Below are 27,003 nucleotides of genomic sequence, written 5' to 3'. Positions count from 1 at the left end.
GAGTACAATAGCACAATCATAGTTTACTGCAGCCTCAAACTCCTGGGCTCAGGCGATCCTCCTGCCTAAGCTACCCCAGAAGCTGGGACTATGGGTGTATAGCACCACATCCAGCTAATTTTTAAAACTTTTTTTTGGGCCGGGCGCGGTGGCTTATGCCTTTAATTCCAGCACTTTGGGAGGCCGAGGTGGGCGGATCACAAGGTCAAGACAATCCTGGCTAACACGGTGAAACTCCATCTCTACTAAAAATACAAAAAATTAGCCAGGCATGGTGGCGGGCGCCTGTAGTCCCAGCTACTTGGGAGGCTGAGGCAGGAGAATGGCGTAAACCCGGGGGGCAGAACCTGCAGTGAGCCGAGATCACGCCACTGCACTCCAGCCTGGGCGACAGAGTGAGGCTCTGTCTCAAAAAAAAAAAAAACTAACTAACAAACTTTTTGTTCTAGAGGCAAGGTCTTACTTTGTTACCCAGGCTGGTCTCAAACTCCTGGGCTCAGATGATCTTCCTGCCTCAGTCTCCCAAAATGCTAGGATTACAGGCATGAACCACGGCCTGGCTGGGATAATGTTTTTAATAATACGATAACTGTATGTCTGTTTTTATTTTATGCATTGAATTTAGAAGTATAACATTTTAAAAATAATATATTTATGCATAATATTTTAATGCATAAAATAATAGTCTACTAATATTAATATATTATAATTTAATATTATTTTAAAATAATACTATTTATGCATTTAATTTAAATTAAATTATTAAATAATTTATTTTATTTTATTTTATTTTATTTTGAGACGGAGTCTCACCCTGTCGCCCAGGCTGGAGTGCAGTGGCGCCATCTTGGATCACTGCAAGCTCCACCTTCCGGGTTCACGACATTCTCCGGCCTCAGCCTCCTGAGTAGCTGGGACTACAGGTGCCCACCACCATGCCCAGCTAATTTTTTGTATTTTTAGTAGACACGGGGTTTCACTGTGTTGGCCAGGATGGTCTCGATCTCCTGGCCTCGTGATCCATCCGCCTCAGCATCCCACAGTGTTGGGATTACAGGCGTGAGCCACTGCGCCTGGCCAATTTAATATTATTTTTAAATAATACTATTTTATGCATTTAATTTAAATGCATAAGATAAAAACAGATATACAGTTATCATCTTATTAAAAAAATATGTGTGATAGAATGACCTACGTGAGCATCAGTGAGCACCTTTACTGGCACTTCTTTTGAGACAGAGTCTCGCTCTGTCACCCAGGCTGGAGTGCAATAGTGTGGTCTTGGCTCACTGCAACATCCACCTCCTGGGTTCAAGTGATTCTCATGCCTCAGCCTCCCAAATAGCTGGGGTTACAGGCATGTACTACCATGCCCATCTGATTTTTTGTAGTTTTAGTAGAGATGGGATTTCACCATGTTGGCCAGGCTGGTCTTGAACTCCTGACCTCGTGATCCACCCATCTTGGCCTCCCAAAGGGTTGGGATTACAGGAGTGAGCCACTGTGCCTGGTCTTCACTAGCACATTAAATAACAAGATCTAGCGGCAAGTCTACTAATGACTGAAATTTCCAAGCAGTCATGGGCATTAGTGGTATTCCAAGATAAATACAACTGGAAGGGACAGGAAAATATCCACGATTTTTTCCTGACAAAGACACAGGTTCTGCTAAACCTTGCGGTGGTTTGTTGTTCACATTCATCATAGAAGGAAATGCTCAATTTCAGCTAGACGCTAGTGGAAACGAAGCTGTACTTGCTCCCCAGACCCAGAGACTTCTGCGGAGGAGCCTGCACAGAGGCCGGGGCGGGATACCTTCTATGCTGCGAATGTCCTCCCGCCACAGCTCCAGGTGGGTCGTCATCTCTCGAGCCTTCTCCAGGAACCTCTTCCAAGACTTGCTGCTGTACCGCTTCCACTGGTCCCACTCGGAGAGATACTTCATTTGTGTCTCCTGAATGTCCCTGCATGGAAAACATAAGCATCACAATCACAACAGCAGCAGCATCAAGACTCAGCATCCCAGCCCAGCGCGGTGCTCCACGCCTGTAATCCCAGCACTTTGGGAGGCCGAGGCAGGTGGATCACCTGAGGTCAGGAGTTCGAGGCCAGCCTGGCCAACATGGTGAAACGCCATCTCTACTAAAAATACAAAATTAGCCAGGCATGGTGGCAAGTGCCTGTAATCCTGGCTACTCCAGGAAGCTGAGGCAGGAGAATCACTTGAACCTGGGAGGTGGAGTTTGCAGTGAGCCAAGATTGTGCCATTGCACTTCAGCCTGGGCAACAAGAACGAAACTTCGTCTCGAAAAAAAAAGAAAAGAAAAAGACTCAGCATCTCATAAAACCCCAGCTGAAAGGACAGAGAAATATGTGAGCTCTCATACATTGCTGCAAGGAATATAAAATGCTGTCGCCGCTATGGAAAAAAGTTTGGCAGTCCGTCAAAATGTCAAACAGAGTAACCATGCGCCCTGCGGTTCTCAGATCACATGAAGCCAGGAGTTCAAGACCAGCCTGGCCAACATGGCAAAACCCCGTCTCTACTGAAAATACCAAAATTAGCCAAGCGTGGTGGCGGGCACCTGTAATCCCAGCTACTAGGGAGGCTGAGGCAGGAGAATCGCTTGAACCCAGAAGGTGGAGGTTTCAGTGAGCCAAGATCATGCCATTGCACTCCAGCCTGGGTGACAGAGCAAGACTCTGTATCAAAACAAAATTATTTTAAATAAAAATAATAAAAATAAAAGACAAAAGAAAAATAGTATTTTGTGACACATGAAAATCACATGAAATTCAAATTTCAGTGTCCATAAATATTCCTAGAACACAGCCATGCCAATTCATTTATGAACCATCTGCAACAGCAGAGCTGAGTAGTTGCAACAGAGACTGCACGGCCCACAAAGCTGATCCTGAGTCTAGAAGGAAAGCAAACATGTTGACATTCAACAACGACAGCTCCCTGGGAGAAGTGTTACAAAAGGGGATGTGGTCAGGGCTCTGGAAACCTGGAGGAGATGCCCCAAGTCCAAGTTGGTGTTAGAGGAGGGAGTAAGGAGAGCAGGGGAAAAAGAAAGTGCTGGGGCCTGAAGGTGAGAGAGGAAACATGAGGAATTTGCCAACCATCCATGGCACATGGCACATGCCTCCACCCTCCCACCAGTCTGTCCTCCTCCATCAGACAGGGAGCTCCTATTAAAGAAAAGGACTTGAACCTCCCATCCAAACAAGCCTCCCTGTGTTGTGCGTCAGTTTCCTTATCTGTATGTTGGAGTTAGTAAAGTACCCACCCTTAGATCAGTGGTTCTCAAGTGAGGGCAATTTTGCACACCTCCCAAAGAACATCAAGCAATGGTCTGGGGACATCTTTGACTGTCACAACTTGGGGGAGGGGGACATGCTTCTGGTATCTAGTGGGTAGAGGCCAGGGATGCTACTAAACATCCTCCAATCCACAGACAGCCCTCCACAACAGAGAACGATCTGGCCCTAAATGTCAATAAGCAAGAGTGTGGCTGGGCGTGGTGGCTCACGCCTGTAATCCCAGCACTTTGGGAGGCCGAGGTGGGCAGATCACGAGGTCATAAGATCGAGACCACCCTGGCTAACACGGTGAAACACTGTCTCTACTAAAAAAAAAAAAAAATACAAAAATTAGCCAGGTGTGGCGGCAGGCGCCTGTAGTCCCAGCTACTTGGGAGGCTGAGGCAGGAGAATGGCGTGAACCTGGGAGGCAGAGCTTGCAGTGAGCCGAGATGGCACCACTGCTCTGCAACCAGGGCGACAGATCAAGACTCTGTCTCAAAAAAAAAAAAAAAAAAAAAAGCAAGAATGCTAAGGTTAAAAAACCCTCCCTTGGCTGGGCGCGATGGCTCGTGCTTGTAATCCCAGCACTTTGGGAGGCCGAGGCAGATGGATCACCTGAGGCTAGGAATTCCAGACCAGCCTAGCCAACATAGTAAAACCCTGTCTCTACTAAAAATACAAAAAATTAGCCAGGCATGGTGGCAGGCGCCTGTAATCCCAGCTACTCAGGAGGCTGAGGTGGGACAATCGCTGGAACCCAGGAGGCGGAGGTTGCAGTGAGGCAAGATGGCGCCACTGCATTCCAGCCTGGGCGACAGAGTGAGACACGTCTCAAAAATAAATAAATAAAATAGCCCGGGCGTGGTGGCTCATGCCGGTAATCCCAGTTCTTTGGAAGGTCGAGGCGGGCGGATCACCTGAGGTCGGTAGTTTGAGACCAGCCTGACCAACATGGAGAAACCCTTTCTCTGCTAAAAATACAAAATTAGCCAGGCGTGGTGGCACATACCTGTAATCCCAGCTACTTGGGAGGCTGAGGCAGGAGAATCACTTGAACCCGGGAGGCAGAGGTTGCGGTGAGCTGAGATCGCACCATTGCACTCCAGCACGGGCAACAAGAGCGAAACTCCGTCTAAAAATAAATAAAATAATAATAATAATTTGAAAACCTTGCCTCAGAGGGTGGAGTGGGGATTAAAGGAAATAAAGAGCTTAGAATAACAACTGTTAGCAATTAGAATTATCCTCCCTGGCCGGGTGCAGTGGCTAAAGCTGTAATCCCAGCACTTTGGGAGGCCAAGGCGGGTGGATCAGGAGTTTGAGGAGTTCGAGACCAGTCTGACTAACATGGTGAAATCCTGTCTCTATTAAAAATACAAAAATTAGCCAGGAATGCTGGTGGGTGCCCGTAATCCCAGCTACTCAGGAGGCTGAGGCAGGAGAATTGCTTGAACCTGGGAGGGGGAGGATGCGGTGAGTAGAGATCGTGCCATTGCACTCCAGCCTGGGCGACAGAGCAAGACTCTGTCTCAAAAAAAAAGAATGATCTTTCCCGTGTCCTTTTCTTTGCCACTTTATTATATTATTATTAGTTTTTTTTTTTTGAGACGGAGTGTCACTCCATTGCCCAGGTTGGAATGCAGTGGCACAATCTCGGCTCACAGCAACCTCCACCTCCTGGATTCAAGCGATTCTCCTGCCCCAGCCTCACGAGTAGCTGGGATAACAGGCACCTGCCACCACGCCTGGCTAATTTTTGTATTTTTAGTAGAGATGAGGTTTCACCATGCTGGCCAGGCTGGTCTCAAACTCCTGTCCTCAGGTGATCCACCCGCCTTGGCCTCTCAAAATGCTGGGATTACAGGCATGAGCCACTGCACCCAGCCTTCTTTGCCACTTTCTAGGGATTCACTGGTAAACCAGATAGATATGGGCCCTGCTCTCATGAGTCTGTTAGTTTCATTTTTCCAGTGAACCTGGAAGTCCCTTGATGGAAGAAAATATGTCTCTCTCTTAGGTGTGGCAGAGTTTGGGTACAGAGCAGTAGTAGTTTATAAGAATTCAAAATCTGTGAATCTGAAAGAGTGGAAAATAAAATACATTATTTATTTATTTATTTATTTATTTGATTTTAAAATACATTTAGATATGTAATACTTCATGAATTTGTGTGTCATTCTTGCTCAGAGGCCATGCTAATTTTCTCTGTATCATTCCAATTTTAGTATATGTGCTGCCAAAGGGAGCACCAAATTTTTTTTTTTTTTTTTTTTTTTTTTTTTCTGAGACAGCGTCTCGCTTTGTCACCCAGACTGAAGTGCAGTGGCGCCATCTTGGGTCGCTGCAGCCTCAATCTCCTGGGCTCAGGTGATCCTCCCACCTCAGCCTCCTGAGTAGCTGAGACTACAGGAGTACGCCACCATGCCTAGCTAAATTCTGTAATTTTAGTAGAAACAGGTTTCACCACGTTGTCCAGGCTGGTCACAAATTTCTGAGCTCAAGCGATCCACCTGCCTCAGCCTCCTGAAGTGCTGGGACTACAGGTATGAGCCACTGTGCCAGCTGAAATACATTTATAAAGTCTCAATATTTTTTGAGAATACAAGACCACCCAAATTAAAAATAAAACCAGAGATAACATATTCTTAAACCTACAAGGCACAGTGTATGATCCAATGTGCATCATCCAATGTGTTATTTTGTATTTTTGTTTTGTTTTGTTTTTTTTGAGACACAGTCTCGCTTTGTTGCCCAGACTGGAGTATAGTGGCACGATCTTGGCTCACTGCAACCTCTGCCTCCTGGGTTTGGGCAATTCTCCTGCCTCAGCCTTCCAAGTAGCTGGGACTACAGGCGCCCGCCACCATGCCCAGCTAATTTTTGTATTTTTAGTAGAGACGGGGTTTCACCATATTGGCCAAGCTGGTCTTGAACTCCTGACCTTGTGATCTACCTGCCTCGGCCTCCCAAAGTGCTGGGATTACAGGCATGAGCCACTGCAGCCAGCCCAATGTGTTATTTTGTTTTGCCGTTGTTTTCGTAGAGACAGGGTCTTATTCTGTCACCCAGGCTGGAGGGTAGTGGCATGATCATAGCTTACTGCAGCCCTCCTATTCCTGGGCTTGAGTGATACACCTGCCTCAGCCTTCTGAGTAGCTGGGACTATAGGCACACATCACCACACCCAACTAATTTTTCTAATATTTATTTATTTATTTATTTATCTATTTATTTTGTAAAGACAGGATCTTGCTATGCTGCCCAGGCTGGTCTGGAACTCCTGGTCTCAAGCAGTCCTCCTGCCTCAGCCTCTTAAAGTGCTGTAATTACAGATATGAGCCACTTTGCCCAACCCTTCTAATGAATTTATGCTACTGACCCTGTGGGGGAAGCAATTAGAGTGTTAAGCAGAAATACCCACCTCTGTCATTACACCAGGTCAATCGGAAAATTATGTTTTAAATTCTTCAAGAATGGGGGAGATGGCAAGCTACCACCCGAATCCATTCTCCCCTTCTCTGGCACTAGCTGGAGACACTTCCCAGCTTTCTCAGCAGTTAGGTATGACCATGTGGCTAAATTCTCTCTGGTAGAAATGTAAAGAAAAGTGGTATGTGCACCTTTCAGACTTGGCTCTTAACCCACTCCCAAAACTCCCAATGACTCAATGAATGTGTGAATGCCCCATGGCCATGTGACTTTACAGCTCTTCCCATTAGCAGGAGGAATCTCTTTCCACCAAATTGAATCTGGACTGTGATCTGGTTAGACCACAGACTGCAGTAGGAGGGAAGCTGAGCTGGTTCTAAGCCTAGTCTCAGGAGGTTTTGCAGGCTTCTGATCCTCTCTTGGGCTCCAGCTGTTGCCATGCGAACAAACCTGAGCTATCATGATGATACCATGTGATCATCCCAGCTGAAGCCACCCTAGACCAGCTTATAGCCAGCTGATCCCCAGCCTAGATCAGCAGAGCCACCTCCCCAACCACAGCTGACTATGGATAAAGATTCAGCCCAACCGAAACTAGAAGGATTTGTCCAGCTGACTGGTAGACTTGAGAAACTATTGTTTTAGGCTACTCAGTTGTGGGGTGATTTATTCTGCTGCGTAGCTAACTGGTATACTCATACTCCAAACTCTTTCTTTTTGCCCTGATTGGTTGCAGACAAAAATGAGGCTTCAGGGGTATGCAGAGCCACAAGATGGAAAGAGCCTGGATCCCTGAATGGCTGCAAAGTCCCCCAGTTCCTAGTACTGTATGCCAGCAAGAAATAAACTTCTGCCAGGCACGGTGGCTCATGCCTGTGATTCCAGCACTTTGGGAGGCCAAGGCAAGTGGATCACCTGAGGTCAGGAGTTCGAGACCAGCCTGGCCAACATGGTGAAACCCTGTCTCTACTGAAAATACAAAATTAGCTAGGCATGGTGGCACATGCCTGTAATCCCAGCTACTCGGGAGTCTGAGGCAGGAGAATCGCTTGAACCTGGGAGGCAGAGGTTGCAAAGATCGTGCCATTTCTCTCCAGCCTGGACAACAAGAGTGAAACTCTGTCTCAAAAAAGAAAGAAAAGAAAAGAAAAGAAAAGAAAAGAAAAGAAAAGAAAAGAAAAGAAGGAAGGAAAGAAGGAAGGAAGGAAGGAAGGAAGAAAGGAAGGAAACTCCTTTTTTTTTTTTGAGACAGAGTCTTGCTCTGTTCCCCAGGCTGGAGTGCAGTGGCGCAATCTCAGCTCACAGCAAGCTCCGCCTCCTGGGTTCATGCCATTCTCCTGCCTCAGCCTCCCGAGTAGCTGGGACTACAGGCGCCCACCACCACGCCCGGCTAATTTTTTGTATATTTAGTAGAGACGGGGTTTCACCATGTTAGCCAGGATGGTCTTCATCTCCTGACCTCGTGATCCGCCTGCCTCGACCTCCCAAAGTGCTGGAATTACAGGTATGAGCCACCGCGCCCGGCCTAGAAAGAAACTTCTAATATGTTGAGTATGTTTGGGTATCTTTTTTCTTTTTTTTTTTTTAAGGCTAGTCAAGTGAAGCAGTAGGAGTGGAGAAGAAAGTTCAGGTATCTTTGTCAAAGAGGCTTAACTTACCCTAAGGAATAAAATTTTAATTATATGAGCTCTTCAGGAAAAGCATTTCATGCACAAAACGTACCTCTAGGCCATAACATACACAATGCAGGTTCCAGGTGGCTAGTGAACAAACCTTAGTCTCCGCTTCTCAGAGATGTTCAGTGCATAATTTCGAAGGGATTGGCTGCTGAGGTTTTCAGCGATTCTGTCCTCCAGCTGGGAGCTGTAAGAGTCGGTTGACTTTAGCAAAGTGCCGCTTTGCTTGTCCCGGGAATGGACAGTCGTTCTCCTGCGTGCAATGGACCGGTAGCTTGGCAATTCTTGGAGGAAGTTCACAGGTGGAGAGGAGAAGCAACTGGCATCTAGAGAGAGGTTCTCTTTGTAAAAGAAAAGAAAAAGCCATCATTCACTCCAGTGAGTTTGGAAGCCAAGCAGGAAACTTGGATCTTGGGCATCATCACTGACCCTTGCAGATAGTTACTAGCCTGGGTCTGTGAGGACAGCATTTTGACCTTATTATATTTACCAAAGTGGTGCTCAGGACAATGAAATCATCTGCAGATGGGCTCACTTTCTGCAGATGCGTTTGCGGACATGCTTTAAATTGCACAACATCTGATTTCCAGTGTATGGCTGCAGCCACTAGCTAAAAGCATGGCCTTGGGCAAGTTATCTAAACTTGCCCAAAGTTTTAAATATTTTAAATATTTGTCAAATGGGGCCAGTAATATTTGCTCCAATTTCCTCCCACAGTGTAGGGTATAGTAATGTATTCAATAAAACTCTAAAAAGCGTAAAGTATACTATGCAAATGCATGGCAACAACATCAACAACAATAATAGCATTTCCTGTGTGTCAGGCATGGTGTTAAGAGCTTCACACGTATTCATGGGATCCGGACTGGCCTCCTGATCTGCTTGGACCAACAGAACAGAGCAGAAGTGATGCTGGGCCAGTTATAAGGCCAGCCTTAAGAGGTCTTGTAGACTTCTCCTTCTCTCTGGAGCCCAGCCAGAACAAGCCTGAGCGAGCCTGCTGGAAGATGAGACTATGTGGGATGACCGCCCTAGCTGAGGCCACTCCAGACCAGCCTTCAGCCAGCTTGACCGCCCTGTTAACCACAGACACTTAGAGTGAATGACATTCCCAATTTACTTGCATTTAGAGAGCGGGTGATTGGGCGCACGGCAGACAAATCCAGGGTTGACTCCAAAACCCTTATTTCTATATCAGGCCAGTGCTAGAAGTCAAGCTTTGCTGTGTCTTGGGCAGCAGGCTAAGGCAGGTGGGCTTTCTGCTGAAGGGGAGGGAAGCTACCTTCAAGATGGGTTTTACCCCTCATCGGATTTTAGTTGCAGGAAGATCAGTCTGAGTAGAGACAGACAGGACTCAGGGAGAAGAGGGGGCAGGCAGCCATAATTACCTAAGCAATAACCCCTACGCAGTAAAGCTTCTACAGCTTCTTGATCGAAGCTAAATGTTTGCGTGTGGATCCCCACTCTGTCACTTATTAGCTCTGTGTCTTTGGGAAAGTTACTTAACCTTTTTAAGCTCTGTTTCCTCATCTCAAATATTCATTCAACAGCTCTATCTACCATGTGTCCTATCTGGAGTTAAGGGAACTGCAGTGAACAAGGCAAGTGCCCTACTCACGTGGCAGTTATATTCTGAGATGGGGGAGAGGGAGATCAAATAATAAACAGGCAGTAAATATTAAGCCAGGAAGTGACACGTGCAATGAAAAAAAAAAAAAGAACAGAGTGGTGTCAGGGGACAGAGGTGATATGAGGAGGGGTGAACTGTTTTTGATAAGGTGGGGTCAGGTACGGTCTCTCTTTAAAGGTGACATTTAGATGAATGAAGGGAAGGGGTGACACCCCTGGATATTTGGGGAAAAGCACCCCAGGCAGAGGGAACCCATAAGTGGAAAGGCCCAGCGGCAGAAGTGTGTGTGACAGGTTGGAGGAAGAGTGAATGAGCAAGAACCTGGTAGGCGGTTTTGTTGGTGGCCTCCAGTGAGCCACACTGGCCCTCTGCGTGGTCCCCTCCTTGGATTTGCACAGGACCTGTGCTTGCTTTAACCAAAGGACTCAATGGAAGTAATGCTCTGCCATTTCCAGCCCAAAGTCATAAGAGGGCCTTGCAGTAGCCACTTCTGTGCTCTTGGGCCAGGGCTGCCTGGAAGGAAGTCCAACTACCTAGGACAACGAGGTGGAGAGGAAGAGCCCCTAAGCCTACAAAAAGAACCAAGGACCTGGGTGATTGCAAGAACCAAGGCCCCAGGCTCGTGTCTTCAACACCCTGGGACAGCCAGGCACAGTGGCTCACACCTGGATTACACCTGTAATCCCAGCACTTTGAGAGGCCAAGGCAGGTGGATCACCTGAGATGGGGAGTTCAAGACCAGCCTGGCCAATATGGTGAAATTCCATCTCTACTAAAAATAGAAAAAAAAAAAAAAAATTAGCTGGGCATGGTGGCATGCACCTGTAATCCCAGCTACTCACAAGGCTGAGGTAGGAGAATAGCTTGAACCCGGGAGGCAGAGGTTGCAGTGAGCCAAGATTGGACGACTGCACTCCAGCCTGAGTGACAGAGCAAGACTTCATCTCAAAAAAAGCAAAACAAAAGAAAACAACAGCAACAAAAATCCCTGGGGCATCCTCACCAGGCATCGCCGTGATGAGGCCATCTTGGGCACTCCAGCCCCAGCAGACATCCCAGGCAGCAGGGCAAGCGGGCTCCCCCATGCCCCGAGTCATCCCTGATGCACAGAATCAGCAAAATTAATAACATGGCTTAAGCCAGTACGTTTGGAGCAGTGTGTTGAGCAACAATAGGTATTTAGGACAGGGAGAATGGAAACGCTGAAGTCAGAAGGGTGGCTGGGGTCGGACCAAGCCGGACTTTGTAGGCCGTGGCAGAACCTTGAGATGTCATGCTTCGACTGCGTTTTAAAGGTCACCCTGGGCCAGGTGTGGTGGCTCATGCCTGTAATCCCAGCACTTTGGGAGGCCGAGGCGGTCGGATCACAAGGTCAGGAGATTGAGACCATCCTGGCTAACATGGTGAAACTCTGTCTCTACTAAAAATACAAAAAATTAGCCGGGCGTGGTGGCGGGCGCCTGTAGTCCCAGTCACTCGGGAGGCTGAGGCAGGAGAATGGCGTGAACCCGGGAGGCAGAGCTTGTAGTGAGCTGAGATTGTGCCACTGCACTCCAGCCTGGGCGACAAACTGAGAATCTGTCTCAAAGGGAAAAAAAAAGGTCACCCTGGGCCCGGCACGGTGGCTCACACCTGTAATTCCAGCACTTTGGGAGGCCAAGGCGAGGGGATCACCTGAGGCCAGGAGTCCAAGACCAGCCTGACCAACATGGAGAAACCCTGTCTCTACTAAAAATACAAAATTAGCTGGGCACGGTGGCGCATGCCTATAATCCCAGCTATTCAGGATCGCTTGAACCCAGGAGGCGGAGGTTGCAGTGCGCTGAGATCATGCCATTGCACTCCAGCCTGGGCAACAAGAGCGAAACTCCATCTCAAAAAACAAAAAGGTCACCCTGGAGGCTGCAAGGCTGAGGTCAGGACTTGCTACACAGCCTGTTTATGAACATTAAAGAGGATCACATGGGTAGACGGTCCCAGGCAGTGCTTGGCACACACAGAGCTCCATAAAGGCACCAACTGGATGAGGATGGGCAGGGGCAGGGCCCGGTGGGGACCGGTCAAGGCCTGGCTCTGGCACTGTAATCTTTGCCTTTCTCGGATGGGCAAGTTCAGACACAATGGAGCAGCTGTCCCACTGTAGATGACACACGGACACGTGGCTGGGGCCCTGCCAATCTCCATGCGCAAGTCTGCGAGCCTCACCCACCCTTCTACCTCCCTGCCTAGCACACCCTGAGGATATGACACACTTCCATTAGTGGCAGTGGCTCCCTCGAGCCAATATGAGGGTAGGGCGGGTGTGGACCCTGAGAAGGAAAAGGGTCTAAGCCCTGCATGGAGGCTACCCTCCCGCTAGCAGAAACAAAGAGCTATTATTAACCACGAACAAAGGTCTTTGAATATAGAACAGCATGGACCTACTGAATATTCAACTGCCGTGGGGTCAGGGCCCCCAAGCTGGAGCCTGGGTTGGTTTAAAACACTGGCCTCTCACCCACCAGCCAAGCCACCCCAGGAGGGACCACAGCTGCCTCAGAATCACATTTTTCTCATCTCAGGAATGGAGGATCTAATACCATGGGCCTCATCAGCACAATGGTGAGGAAGGAGTTGCAAACGGCATGAATAACACCGGCTAAGATTTCTTGAGTACTTGCCTACCTTGTAGCAGGCTATTTAAAGTATTTAACATGCGGGCTGGGTGTGGGGGCTCACGCCTGCAATCCCAGCACTTTTGGCGGCCAAGGCGGGTAGATCAGGAGGTCAGGAGATCGAGACCATCCTGGCTAACACAGTGAAAGTCTGTCGCTACTAAAAATACAAAAAATTAGCCGGGCATAGTAGTAGATGCCTGTAGTCCCAGCTACTTGGGAGGCTGAGGCAGGAGAATGGCATGAACCCGGGAGGCAGAGTTTGCAGTGAGCTGAGATTGCGCCTCTGCACTCCAGCCTGGGCGACAGAGCGAGAATCTGTCTCAGAAAAAAAGAAATACATTAAAAAAAAAAGTATTTAACATGCATTGTCACACTTAATACTCCAAACTACTCTTTGGAGAGAATTATCCCCATTGTGCCGGCGTGGTCTCAGCTACTTTGGGAGGCTAAAGCAGAAGGATTGCTTGAGCCCAGGAATTCAAGACCAGCCTGGTCAACATAACAATACTCCAATTCCAAGGAAAAAAAAAAACCCGAAAGTCAAACAAAATCATTATCTCCATGTTACAGATGAATACCTGAGGCTCAGACAATTAGTAAGTGTTGCTTGCTTACACAGTAAGTGTTGGAACTAGGAACGCATCACAGGCTGATCAGACCCCAAAGCTGTAGTCTTCACCATGAAAAAATTCAGGGGGTCGCGGATTTACAAGTGCTTTGTAAATGTTAAAATGCCATATAAGCCGGGCACGGTGGCTCATGCCTGTAATCCTAGCGCTTCGGGAGGCTGAGGCAGGTAGATCACTTGAGGTCATGAGTTCAAGACCAGCCTGGCCAACATGGTGAAACCTCGTCTCTACTAAAAATACAAAAATTAGCTGGGCGTGGTGGCGGGTGCCTGTAATCCCAGCTACTCAGGAGGCTGAGGCAGGTGACTTGCTTGAACCCAGGAGGCGGAGGTTGCAGTGAGTCGAGATCACGCCGCTGCACTCCAACCCGGGCAGCAGAGCAAGACTCCATCCCAAAAAAATATACAAATAAATAAATAAAATAAAAATAAAATTCCACACAAATCAACTAGGTAATTAGCCTGTTTTTCATACACCACCTACCCCCTCCCAGGAAGAACTGTTCTGATTTTTCCTCTTTAGACACTCCAGGGAAGTTCCTCAACTTCAAACAAAAAATGTCACGACCATGTCTTCAAACACAGGCATCATTATTTTTATAACTAGGCTCCACCCCCTCTTGTTTCCGTATAGGAACATACACTTTTCCCAGCATGACGTCACCTCATTCCTCACGCCAACCTGCAGAGTAAGCGCAGAGGGCTTCACTGCCCTGGCTTTTTTTTTTTTTTTTTTTTTAGAGATAGGATCTTGCTCTATTGCCCAGGCTGGAGTGTACCTTAAACTCCTGGGCTCCAGTGATCCTCCCACCGCAGCCTCCCAGATAGCTGGGATTACAGATGCACACCACTACACCTGGCTGATTTTTTAATTTTTCAGTTTTTAGCAGAAACGGGGTCTTGCTTTGTTGCCTAGGCTGGTATCAAACTCCTGGGCTGAAGTGATCCTCCTGCCTTGGGCCTCCCAAAGGGTTGGGATTATAGGCATAAGCCACCACCCTTGGCCTGCTCTGGCTTTCCAACAGGGAAACTGAGGCCCAGGCTTGGTGACTTGCCCAAGGCTTGAGTGTCAAGACAGACTCCTGGTTGTACCGCAGGTCATTTCACCACTGAGAGCCTTGATGTTCTCCTCATCCTTAAAGAAGACGTCTCATTACAGTTATTGTCAGACGTTCTACGGAATTGGTCCAGCCAAGAGCCTTGCTGTTGCGATGGCCACTGTAGTCCTGTGGTCAGCGTGGGCTGCTGTTGACCATCTGCACAGGAGTGGGTAGCATATTTCAGATACCGGGGTGCCTCTAAGAATGCCTAGAACTTCTTGGTCACTGGAGCCAGATTTCAGCAATTAGGAGATTATTACTTAGGCGGGAGAATGACTGGGTAATTCCAGGAGACACGAGGGAGCAGGGCCAGGCATAACCAATTTTTCTGCCATATACTATTCTTCCAGGTTAAGGACAAAGTCTTTCTGAGGCTTAAAAGCAGTGTCCTGCTCATAGAAGGCCCTCCATCTGGGGTGAGCACTGTGATTCATGCACGTAATCCCAGCATTTTGGGAGGCCAAGGCGGGTGGATCACCTGAGGTCAGGAGTTCAAGACCAGCCTGACCAACATGGTGAAATCCTGTCTCTACTGAAAAAATACAAAATTAGCTGGGCGTGGTGATGCATGCGCCTGTAATTCCACTACTTGGGAGGCTGAGGCAGGAAAATCGCTTGAACCCAGGAGGCAGGGGTTGCGGTGAGCCGAGATCACTCCATCACACTCCAGCCTGGACAACAAGAGCAAAACTCCATCTCAAAAAATTAAAAAAATTAAAAAAGTTTAAAAAAAGAAGGCCCTCCATCTGAAGAATGAATGAATGAATGAATGAATGAATGAGCAGTGCAGAGGCAGGCACATCTTGAGAGCATCGTGAGGTCCTAACTTTCTTGGCAACATTTCCCACAAGACACCACATCCTACCAACAGGCATGAACCCTCCCAGGAAGTGGGCACCAGCCAAGTATGATCTAAAGGGCACTAAAACCACCACTACCTTCCCCCCCGTCCTAGCCAAGAACCTTGCCCAACCGTATTTGGTGCTGAGTTCACAGCAGAGGTTTGTTTCCCACGCAAAGTATCACGGAAACTCTGGGTAAAAAGAGACTTCGTAGGTCACTGGGTCCAGGCCTCTCACCAGCTGCTATGGGAATTAGTTCTGTTTGACAACTTGTATGGAGCCTCTCTGTGCCAGACTCCAGACTGAGGGCTGGGACTCTGGAGAAGATGAACGCTTGCTCCCTGCCTTGATGAGCTTTTGCTCACTCCTTCGAACACCACATAGCTCCTAAGTGCCCACTCCACCGCACTCACTCACCCTCGTTACTACTCTATCCTTTTTTCTGTTGTTTGTTTAAGACAGGGTTTTGCTCTGTTGCCCAGGCTAGAGTGTGGTGGTGCCAACATAACTCACTGCAGCCTTGATCTCCCAGGTTCAAGCAATACTCTTCACCTCAGCCTCCTGAGTAGCTGGGACCACAGGTGTGCACCACTATACCCAGTTAATATACATATATTTTAGTAGAGATGAGGTTTTGTTATGTGGCCCGGGCTAGTCTCGAACTTCTGGACTCAAGTGATCCTCCCCGCCTCAGCCTCCCAAAGTGCTGGGATTATAGGTGTGAACCACCACAACTGGCCTAGTCTGTTCTTTTTAATCGTTTACTTGTGGTGTGTTGTCTCTGACTCTATAACCTCTATGAAGGCAGGGACTTTGTCTCTTTCTGTCACTGCTGAATTACCAGGGTCTAGCACAGAGCCTGGTACATGACAGATGCTTAATAAATACCTTCTAAGTTGAATGAATGAATAATTCAGGAATGAATGAATTTGGTGCTGAGGATACAAGATACGTTACATCACCCACCAAGCCAACCAAAGTACTTTAAATACCAGGAAAGCAAGGATGTCAAAAAAATGAGAAAAAGATTTTAGGAATTTAAACCTTGAATATTATTCTTTTCTATATGAATGATGTATTTTTTTCACAATACAAAACGTTTTGTTGTTTTGTGTTTTTTTGTTGTTTCTTTGTTTGTTTGTTTTTTGAGACGGAGTCTCGCTCTGTCGCCCAGGCTGGAGTGCAGTGGCCGGATCTCAGCTCACTGCAAGCTCCGCCTCCTGGGTTTACGCCATTCTCCTGCCTCAGCCTCGTGAGTAGCTGGAACTACAGGCGCCCGCCACCTTGCCCATCTAGTTTTTTGTATTTTTTAGTAGAGACGGGGTTTCACCGTGTTAGCCAGGATGGTCTCGATCTCCTGACCTCGTGATCCGCCCATCTCGGCCTCCCAAAGTGCTGGGATTACAGGCCTGAGCCACCGCGCCCGGCCTGTTGTTTTGTTTTTGAGACAGGGTCTCACTCTGTCACCCATGCTAGAGTACAGTGGTGCCATTTCCACTCACTCTGCCTCCCAGGCTCAAGCAATCCTCCGGCCTCAGCTTCCCAAGTAGCTCGGACTACAGGTGTGCGCCACCACACCTGGTCAATTTTTTGTATTTTTTTGTAGAGATGGGGTTTTACCATATTACCCAGACTGGTCTCAAACTCCTGGACCCAAGCAATGCACCTGCTTCCACCTCCCAAAGTATTGAAATTACAGGGGTGAGCCACCGCACCTGGAACAAAAATAATTTAAAGAGTAAAAAAAGCTGGCAAAAAATATTGACTGAGATTTTGACCGTATGTTACATTCTTCCTATTTCAGGTACTTTACACAAACCAGCCCTATTGGAAATGTGCTTTGCTTTTCTTTCTTGTGAAATGATAAAATGTCATGCACACACACACAATTTGATATCACTGATAAGTCAATGTAGATATCAATCTCAGAACATTATGGACTTCTTTTCACTTGAATTGTTTTTATTTTTGTTTTTGCTTTTGAGACAGAGTCTTGCGCTGTCACCCAGGCTGGAGTGCAGTGGCGCAATCTCGGCTCACTGCAACCTCTGCCTCCCGGGTTCAAGCGATTCTCCTGCCTCAGCCACCCAAGTAGCTAGGATTACAGGCGTGCGCCACCACACCCAGCTAATTTTTTGTATTTTTAGTAAAGACAAGATTTCACCATGCTGGCCAGGCTGCTCTCGAACTCTTGGCCTCAAATGATCCGCTTGCCTCAGCCTCCCGAAGTGCTGGGATTACAGGCGTGAGCCACCGCGCCCGGCTGAATTGTTTTTATTTTGGATGTCAGGTGAAGGTAGAGTGTCCAGATAATCTGTGCTTACAGCTACCAAAGGGCCTTAATCCAAGAACTCATAAAGTCCCCGGACTCAACAGGGCGTGGTGGCTCACGCCTGTAATCCCAACACTTTGGGAGGCTGAGGTGGGCAGATCACCAGGTCAGGAGATCAAGACCATCCTGGCTAACACGGTGAAACCCCATCTCTACTAAAAATACAAAAAAATTAGCCGGGCGAGGGGGTGGGTGCCTGTAGTCCCAGTTACTCGGGAGGCTGAGGCAGGAGAATGGCATGAACTCGGGAGGCAGAGCTTGCAGTGAGCTGAGATCATGCCCTGCACTCCAGCCTGGATGACAGGGTGTGACTGCGTCTCAAAGAAAAAAAAAGTCCCCGGACTCTAGTTGAAGCTGCTATGACATGTCAATCAAGTGCAAGAAGCCCTCCAAAGCCAGGGACTCATCACTGCCCTGCTCCTGGAAAGACCCATCTATCCATTCACTTATTCACCCACCACTCAGTCACTCAGAAACATTTACTGAGCAACTGTCGCCACTCAAGCACTGTTCTAGGACTACAACATAGCCTTGAACACCACACACCATTTCCCTGCTTTTATGAAACTTGCATTCTATTTGGAGGAGACAGACATTAAACAAGTAAAAACAATGTACTTCAGATGTTGATAAGTGCGTGGAGAAAAATAAGTCAGGGCGCCGGGCATGGTGGCTCACCATTTGTTGGGCTTCTGCAATGAAGGGCATGTTCTATATCTGCACTGTCCAATACAGTGGCCACTGGCCACATGGGACTATTAAGCAATTGAAATATGACTGGCTGGGTGCAGTGGCTCACGCCTATAATCCCAACACTTTGAGAGGATGAGGCGGGAGGATGGCTTGAACCCAGGAGTTCAAGACCAATCTGGACACCATAGTGAGACCCTGTCTCTACAAAAAAAATAAAATATTTTTTGGCGGCCGGGCGCGGTGGCTCAAGCCTGTAATCCCAGCACTTTGGGAGGCCGAGACGGGCGGATCACAAGGTCAGGAGATCGAGACCATCCTGGCTAACACGGCGAAACCCCGTCTCTACTAAAAACACAAAAAATTAGCCGGGCGAGGTGGCGGCGCCTGTGGTCCCAGCTACTCGGGAGGCTGAGGCAGGAGAATGGCGGGAACCCGGGAGGCGGAGCTTGCAGTGAGCTGAGATCTGGCCACTGCACTCCAGCCTGGGCGACAGAGCGAGACTCCGTCTCAAAAAAAAAAAATATATATATATATATATTTTTTTTGGCTGAGGTGGGAGGAGTGCTTGAGCCCGGAAGGTCGAGGCTGCAGTGAGCTGTGATTGAAGCAATGCACGCCAACGTTGGTGACAGAGCAAGACACTGTCTCAAAATAAATAAATAAATACAGCCTAGAGGGGCCTCATTCGCAGCAGCCCAGTGCTTAGTCTGAGTGGGGAGGAGCCAGAGGCCCTGGTAACCTCCCGGATCTGCTAGACTTTGTAACAGTAGTGTCAGGAGAAACTGCATGAGTCACGCCAACTGGCACCTGGGTGGGGCTGGTGACTGGCTAGTCTAAGGCTTTACAAACAGATGAGCAAACAGCCTTCAGGAGCAGTGACTAACTCCATCATTAGAGCTGCTGCTGGGCCTGGAACTCAAGCCCCTGCTTTTCATGCCCATGGAGTATCTGGTCGGGTGTCTGTGGGGCAGTTACTGCGATTCTGTCTATCTGAGAAGGTGGCAAGGCCTGTCAGTTAAGAGCAACCCACCCTGCCTGGATTTGGACCCCAGCCTCACTTGCTGCCTGCATAACCTGGCAAGTTTCTTGATCATTCCATGCCTCAGTTCTCCCACCAATAAAATGGGGACAGAGGTTCCTACCTCCTATAGCTGTCCTGAGGATTAGATGGCAATCACATGTAACATGCTTAGAACAGAGGTCAGCAAACATTTTCTGTAAAGAGGTAAGAATTTACTATTTGCAATTACTCAGCTTTGTCCTTGTAGCAGGAAAGCAGCCACAGATAATCCATAAATGAATGGGCATGGCTGTGTTCTACTAAAGGTTTATTTACAAAAAAAAAAAAGGTTGGCCAGGCTCGGTAGCTCACACCTGTAATTCCAGCACTTTGGGAGGCTGAGGCGGGTGGATCACGAGGACAGGAGTTCAAGACCAGCCTGGCCAAGATGGTGATAGCCCATCTCTACCAAAAATACAAAACAATTAGCTGGGCATGGTGGCAGGTGCCCGTAATCCCAGCTACTCGGGAGGCTGAGGCAGAGAATTGCTTGAACCAGGGAGGTGGAGGTTGCAGTGAGCTGAGATGGCACCACTGTACTCCAGCCTGAGCAACAAAGCGTGACTCCATCCAAAAAAAAAAAAGGCCAGGCCCGGTGGCTCACGCCTGTAATCCCAGCACTTTGGGAGGCCAAGGTGGGTGGATCACGAGGTCAGGAGATCGAGACCATCCTGGCTAACATGGTGAAACCCCATCTCTACTAAAAATATAAAAAATTAGCTGGGCGTGGTGGCGGGCGCCTGTAGTCCCAGCTACTTGGGAGGCTGAGGCAGAAGAATGGCGTGAACCCAGGAGGCAGAGCTTGCAGTGAGCCGACATCGCGCCACTGCACTCCAGCCTGGGCGATGGAGCGAGACTCCGTCTCATAAAAAAAAAAAAGAAAGAAAAAAAAAGGCTGGATTTAGCACAGGAGTTGTTTGCAGATCCTTGGCTCAAAACACTGCCTGAGGCCGGGTGCGGTGGCTCACACCCATAATTCCAGCACTTTGGAGGCCAGAGGCGGGTGGATCACCTGAGGTCAGGAGTTGAAGACCAGCCTGGCCAACATTGCGAAACCCTGACTCTACTAAAAATACAAAAATTAGCCGAGTATGGTGTCAGGTGCCTGTAATCCCAGCTACTTGGGGGGATAAGGCAGGAGAATCGCTTGAATCCAGGAGTCAGAGGTTGCAGTGAGCCGAGATCACGCCACTGCACTCCAGTCTGGGTGACAGAGTGAGACCCTGTCTCAAAAAATAAAAAGGCCGGGCATGGTGGCTCACACCTGTAATCCCAGCACTTTGAGAGGCCGAGGCAGGCTGATCACCTGAGGTCAGGAGTTCGAGACCAGCCTGGCCAATGTGGTGAACCCCTGTCTTTACTAAAAATACAAAAATTAGCCGGGCATGGTGGCACGCACCTGTAATCCCAGCTACTCGGGAAGCTAAGGCACAAGAATTGCTTGAACCCAAGAGGCAGAGGTTGCAGTGAGCCGAGATCACACCACTGTACTTCAGCCTGGGCGACAGAGCTAGATTCCATCTCAGAAAAATAAAATAAAAAGGAGTCACCTCCCCCAAGAGGCCTATGGACCACCCCATCTGAGTAGGCTACTCTTCCTTCTCTATCTTACCATCTTGTTTGTTTCCGTCCCAGTAGTTAGGGCTACCTCCGATAATCCTATTTGTCTCTTTACTGTTTGGTGCGTCTCGCTTGACTAGAAGCTCCATGAAAGCAGAGACCCTACCTGCCTCCTTTGCCACTAGAACCCCAAGGCCTGGTATGTGATGATCCCTCAGGGCCCATTATTTGCTTCCCTTCCTCCTCCTCTAAGGGTGGAGACAGAACATCAGAAGGTCTAAGCAGACCCAGACCCAAACAATGTAAAAGGAAACCAGATTGTGACAAAGGTCAGAAGCTGAAAAGTTATTTCCGCCTTTTATCCCTCTAAATTCTTCACTTCCTGAAAAAACAAACAAGAAAAAGCCACTGAGGGCCCCTGGACTTAATCCAGGCCTGAGTTGCTGGGCAGAGGTCAGTCTTGTCCAGACATGGGAAAAAAATAACTCAAGTCAGACGAGTGGGTCACCAGAGAAAGAATCCAGCCTGCGAATGGCCTGTGCAATCTTCAGCTCTGTCCAGACCTGCCTCCCTCTGGTGATGCCTTTAAAGGTGGTAAGTGACCTGGACAAATGGGCTTAGAAGATAAGAGGGAAAAACAAATATCACAGGTCAGATGGTTATGTGTCTTTCAAGTTTAATACCATCTACTGGACTGAAAGACGTCCAAAGAATAGTTACTCAACTACATAAATTCCCTTTTTTTTTTTTTTTTGAGACAGAGTCTCGATATGTTGCCCATGCTGGAGTGCAATGGTATGATCTTGGCTCACCACAACCTCTGCCTCCCAGGCTCAAGTCATTCTCCTGCCTCAGCTTCCCAAGTAGTTAGGACTACAGGCATGTGCCACCACGCTCGGCTAATTTTTGTATTGTTAGTAGAGATGGGGTTTCGCCATGTTGACCAGGCTGGTCTCATACTCCTGACCTCAGGTGATCCACCCACCTCGGCCTCCCAAAGTGCTGGGATTACAGGTGTGAGCCACCGTGCCCAGCCAACTACATAAATTCCTAAAAATGTATCTCCAGAAAGTATAGGCACAACGGCACACGCAGTCATGCCTGTAATCAAGTGCTCTGGGAGGCCAAGGCGGGAAGATCCCTTGAGCCCAGGAGTTTGAGACCAGCCTGGACAACATAGCAAGACTCTATCTCTACAAAATATACAAAAATTGGGCGGGGTATGGTGGCTCAGGCCTGTAGGCCCAGCACTTTGGGAGACCAAGGCAGGAGGATCGATTGAGCTCAGTAGTTCGGGACCAGCCTGGACAACATAACCAGACCCCATCTCTACTTAAAATCAAGAAAATTAGCCAGATGTGGTTGCATGCGCCTGTAGTACCAGCACTTTGGGAGGCCAAGGCAGGTGGATCACCTGAGGTCAGGAGTTTGAGAACAGCCTGACCAACACGGTAAAATCTCATCTCTACTAAAAATACAAAAATTAGTATTTTGTATTTTTAGTAGAGGCATGGTGGTGCACAAGTACATATGGTGGTGCACACCTGTAGTCCCAGCTACTTGGGAGGCTGAGGCAGGAGAATGGATTAAACCTGAGAGGTGGAGGTTGCAGTGAGCCGAGATTGCACCACTGCACTAAAGCCTGGGCAACAGAATAAGACTAAAAAAAGGAAGAAAGAAAGAAAGAGAGAGAGAGAGAGAGAGAGAGAGAGAGAAAGGAAGAAAGAAAGAAAGAAAGAAAGAAAGAAAGAAAGAAAGAAAGAAAGAAAGAAAGAAAGAAAGAAAGAAAGAAAGAAAGAAAGAAAGAAAGAAAAAGAGAAAGAGAGAAAGAGAAAGAGAGAAAGGGAGGGAGGGAAGGAGATAGAGGGAAAGAAAAGAAAAGAAAACAAAACAAAAGAAGCCAGGTGTGGTTGCATGCACCTGTAGTCCCTGTACTTTGGGAGGCCAAGGCAGGAAGATCAATCAAGGCCAGAAGTTTGAGATTGCAGAAGGAAACCCTGTCTCTAAAAAAAAAAAAAAAAAAATCAGGGTCCAGTTCCACCACAAGAGCATCTCCAGGGGCTGCTGAGTTTTGTCTCTATCATTCCAAGTCATCCCTGCTCCAGACCAAGTCCCACCATCTGGCAGTCAGGTCAGTTCACACACAGTCACATCAGGGCCCTTCCAGGTTCTTTCCTTGAGTGCCCCTTGAGGAGGCTGGAGGAGAGGCCAAAGACATTTGCACCTGAGACTCCAGAGTCTAGATTTACAACCACTATGTTACAGCTGCCAGTGTGGCTGCAAGGACACTTCATTCATTCATTCACTTATTCATTCAAAATAGATATAGCATCTGCTGTGTGCCAGATGCCATTCTAGGTTCTAGGGAAACAAGGCAAAGCCCGTTTTCCAAAGCATCCACATTCTAGGAAAGACTGCTACCAGCCTGGCATGGTGGCTCACACCTGTAATCCCAATACTTTGGGAGGCCGAGGTGGGCAGATCACTTGAGGTCAGGAGTTCGAGACCAGCCTGGCCAACATAGTGAAACCCCATTTCTACTAAAAGTACAAATCAGCCGGGCATGGTGGCACGTGCCTGTAGTCCTAGCTACTCGGGAGGCTGAGGCAGGAGAATCGCTTGAACCTGGGAGGCAGAGGTTGTGGTGAGCCGAGATCGCGCCACTGCACTCCAGCCAGGGCAACAGAGTGAGTCTCCATTTCAAAAAAAAAAAAAAAAAAGACTGCTACTAAACAAGAAAATAACCAAACCAGATGACTTCAGGTGGTGGTAAGAGCTTTGAAAGAATAAGCAAGGGCCGGGCGCGGTGGCTCACGCTTGTAATCCCAGCACTTTGGGAGGCCGAGGTGGGCAGATCACGAGCTCAGGAGATCGAGACTATCCTGGCTAACATGGTGAAACCCCATCTCTACCAAAAATACAAAAAAATTAGCCAGGCGAGGTGGCGGGCGCCTGTAGTCCCAGCTACTCGGGAGGCTGAGGCAGGAGAATGGCGTAAACCCGGGAGGCGGAGCTTGCAGTGAGCCGAGATCGCGCCACTGCACTCTAGCCTGGGCGATAGAGCGAGACTCCACCTCAAAAAAAAAAAAAAAGAAAGAAAGAAAGAAAGAATAAGCAAGGTAACTAACTGGTCAGAGAAAGAGAGATGGGCGCATTCCCTCAGACAGCCCCAGAGGTCTGCCTCTCTGACGTGACATTTGAGCAGAGACCCAACAGGAAAAGGAAGAGGCAGCCCTATTAAGAAGGAAGAGGAGTCCAGGTGAAGAGAATGGCAGATGCAAAGGCCCTGAGGCAGAAACAATCTTGGTATGCTGGAAGGATAGGAAGGCAGCCAGTGCAGCTGGAGCAGGATAGGTTAGGGCGGGTCGAGGTGATGAGGGCCTGGAAAGAGGGGCTGGGGTTGAATCACCAGATCCTGTTGGTTGCTATGGAAGAGCCTGGAGTTTATTCTCAGAGCAGTGAGAAACCACTGGAAAGCTGCTTTTTGTTTTTTTGTTTTTCAGACAGAGACTACCTCTGTCACCCAGGCTAGACTGCTGTGGTGCAATCTCTGCTCACTGTAACCTCTGCCTCCTGGGTTCAAGCGATTCTCCTGCCTCAGGCTTCCCAGTAGCTGGGATTACAGGCACATGCCACCACACCCATCTAATTTTTTTTTTTCTTTTGAGACGGAGTCTCGCTCTGTCGCCCAGGCGGGAGTGCAGTGGCGCGATCTCAGCTCACTACAACCTCCACCTCCCAGGTTCAAGCGATTCTCCAGTCTCAGCCTCCCGAGTAGCTGGGACTACAGGTACATGCCACCACGCCTGGCTAATTTTTTGTATTTTTGGTAGAGAGAGGATTTCACCATGTTAGCCAGGATGGTCTCGATCTCCTGACCTTGTGATCCGCCCGCCTCAGCCTCCCAAAGTGCTGGGATTACAGGCGTGAGCCACGGCACCTGGTCAGCCACGGGAAAGTTTTATGTAAGCGGGGGAGTGATCTGTTTTATCATTTAGAAGGATACACACCTCTTCTTCTTCTTCCTCTGTTTTTAGAGACGGGGTCTAGTTCTGTCACCCAGGCTGGGGCCCAGTGGCACAATCACAGCTTACTGTAACCTCAAACTCCTGGGCTCAAGTGATCCTCCCGCCTCAGCATCCCAAAGTGCTGGGATTATAGGCATGAGTCACCATGCCTGGTCACACTTCTCATTCTTTAAGCCAGACCTCATTTGTCACCTCCCCCATCCCCCACCCCACCCCACAGACTGTCCTATAATGCCCATACAACAGGTCACTGTTTAGAAAGTGCTACAAAGTTACAAACACAGTCCCTTCTGAGCCTCCCACCAATGTTGGTGGGTACAAGGTCAAAAAAAAAAAAAAAAAATCTCATCTATCAAAGAGGCATAGGAGACTTTTTAGTTACAGGGCCCAATTATAGTTGTCCTAAAAAGATGCCAAAAGTACCCTTAAACACTTAGCAAACATTCAAGAACAATGAATCTCACATTCTTTGTACATCTTCAGTATAATGGATTCCACTAAAATAAGATGACGATCAATAGGAACCAACTAAAAAAATACTTGACAAGCTATTATTGAAAGGCTGAAATTCAGCTGACATAAGCAGTATTAATATTGAGATAGAAAATCATTCGCATTGAATCCACCCCAACTTTTGTTTTCTGATGTGGGTCTCTTCTAATTTTTTTTTTCTTCTGAACATTGAGAACAATCCAATTTGAAGGCCACAATGCCCAAATCTACACTCATGTTTTGTTCTACATCCTTGGTTTAATTAAATCTCTATTCTAAAATTGAAAAAGAGAAAACATTGCAGATAAAACCTTACGGCAGGGTCTTGTGTTTTGCAAGATTCCTAAGCTCCAAATGCTACAAGGAACCCTGCCTGAGTGCTGGCAGCTTTTCTGTCTTGACTGGGCAGCAGTTGTACATATTTCTGTAGAAATTGATGGAGTTGTATACTTTCCTGTAATTCTACCCAATACAAAAGATTCTAATACTTGGCTGGCTACCATGTATTGTGACTGTCTAGCCACAATGCCAGACACTGTGCTAGACACATCACACGATTCTCAGCTACTCCCTGCACCATCCTATTCCCATTTTACTGCTGAAGGATCTGAGACTCAGAGAAGGCAAGCCACTTACCAAAGGTCCCACAGCAATAAACAGACAAGGCAGAATTCTGTTTCAAGTTGGTCTAACTGTATGTGAAGGCTGAAATGCCTGGGAGGCAGGCACCTCATACCAGAACGTTAGGCGTGGAGGGGGTGCTCGCAATCCCTTCATTTAACAGATGAGGCTTTTGAAAGACTGTCTTGGTCAACAGCTGGAAGACAAACCCACCACGGTCCGGACTGCCATTCTAGTGTCCTTTTGGCCCGGCTGGGTCCCACTGGATTGGATGAGGACGCGTTGGAGGAGGGAGCAGGAATAAGAAAGATCGCCTTCCCACCTGCTGCTCCCCAGAGCCGGGAGCACCCCGCGCCGCGCGGGGCGTGAGAGTGGACAGCGGCCAAGCCGAGCCTCCAGCAGCCGGCTCCCTCCGTGCGCCCTAGGACCCCAGGGGCACCGTCCCCGCGCGCGCTCCCCGCAGCCCTACCTGGATGGACCGCGGGCTGCCGGCTGGGCCTGCCGAGCTGGAGAGCACTGGCCCTGGACTCGCTCATGGCTGCGCCCTGCGCTCCTCAGAGGCTGCCGGGGACGCTCTCCACCCGCGGCCGCCGCCGCCTCCCCAGCCTTCCCTCGCGGAGCCGGGATTCCAGGTTCCGGCGCTGACATCACAGAGGCCGGGGCGGGGCGCCCAAGCCTTCCCTTCCCACGCCCGCCGCCCGCTGGACCCCGCGAGGAGCCGAGCACAGAGACCGGAGAGGGGCTGCAGAGCCCGGGAGATCCGGCAAGGCTCCATCCAGCGGCGGCGACAAGCAGCGACCTCCCTGATGTCTCACTGAGTTTAAAACATCACAATAGAATGGGAACAATGGAAGCCCAGTCCCCACCAGGACCCGGTACACCCATGTAACGAACATGCACATGGGCCCCCTGCAACTAAAATCTAATCTAATCTAATCTAATAAAG

General features: G+C 48.5%; 1 protein-coding gene and 1 non-coding gene across 6 annotated transcripts in view; both read right to left on the bottom strand.

The window, feature by feature from the left end:
• The window catches only part of LOC105464537 (transmembrane channel like 7), a 68,911-nt gene extending 42,128 nt beyond the window's left edge, over positions 1 to 26,783 (bottom strand). The window contains exons 1-3 of one of the 5 annotated variants that reach the window (XM_071084187.1): positions 26,527 to 26,783; positions 8,512 to 8,755; positions 1,816 to 1,964 (exon numbers count right to left, since the gene is read on the bottom strand). In XM_071084187.1, coding sequence (XP_070940288.1) covers positions 1,816 to 1,964; positions 8,512 to 8,755; positions 26,527 to 26,593 — 460 coding nt within the window. In that variant the 5' untranslated portion in view covers positions 26,594 to 26,783. Of the gene's footprint in view, positions 1 to 1,815; positions 1,965 to 4,318; positions 4,442 to 8,460; positions 8,480 to 8,511; positions 8,756 to 26,526 lie in introns of those variants that run through there. The other 4 variants (XM_071084185.1, XM_071084186.1, XM_071084188.1 and 1 more) reach the window with 4 other exon arrangements.
• Positions 5,452 to 5,558, bottom strand: LOC112423607 (U6 spliceosomal RNA). Its single transcript, XR_003014094.1, has one exon. It is a non-coding gene; the product is annotated as a U6 spliceosomal RNA (small nuclear RNA).
• Positions 26,784 to 27,003: the final 220 nt, after the last annotated feature.

The sequence above is a fragment of the Macaca nemestrina genome, chromosome 18 (genome assembly GCF_043159975.1).
Source record: "Macaca nemestrina isolate mMacNem1 chromosome 18, mMacNem.hap1, whole genome shotgun sequence".
Lineage (NCBI taxonomy): Eukaryota > Metazoa > Chordata > Mammalia > Primates > Cercopithecidae > Macaca > Macaca nemestrina.
Note: the sequence above shows the minus strand (reverse complement) of the source record. Positions and strands in the feature narration are given on the sequence as shown.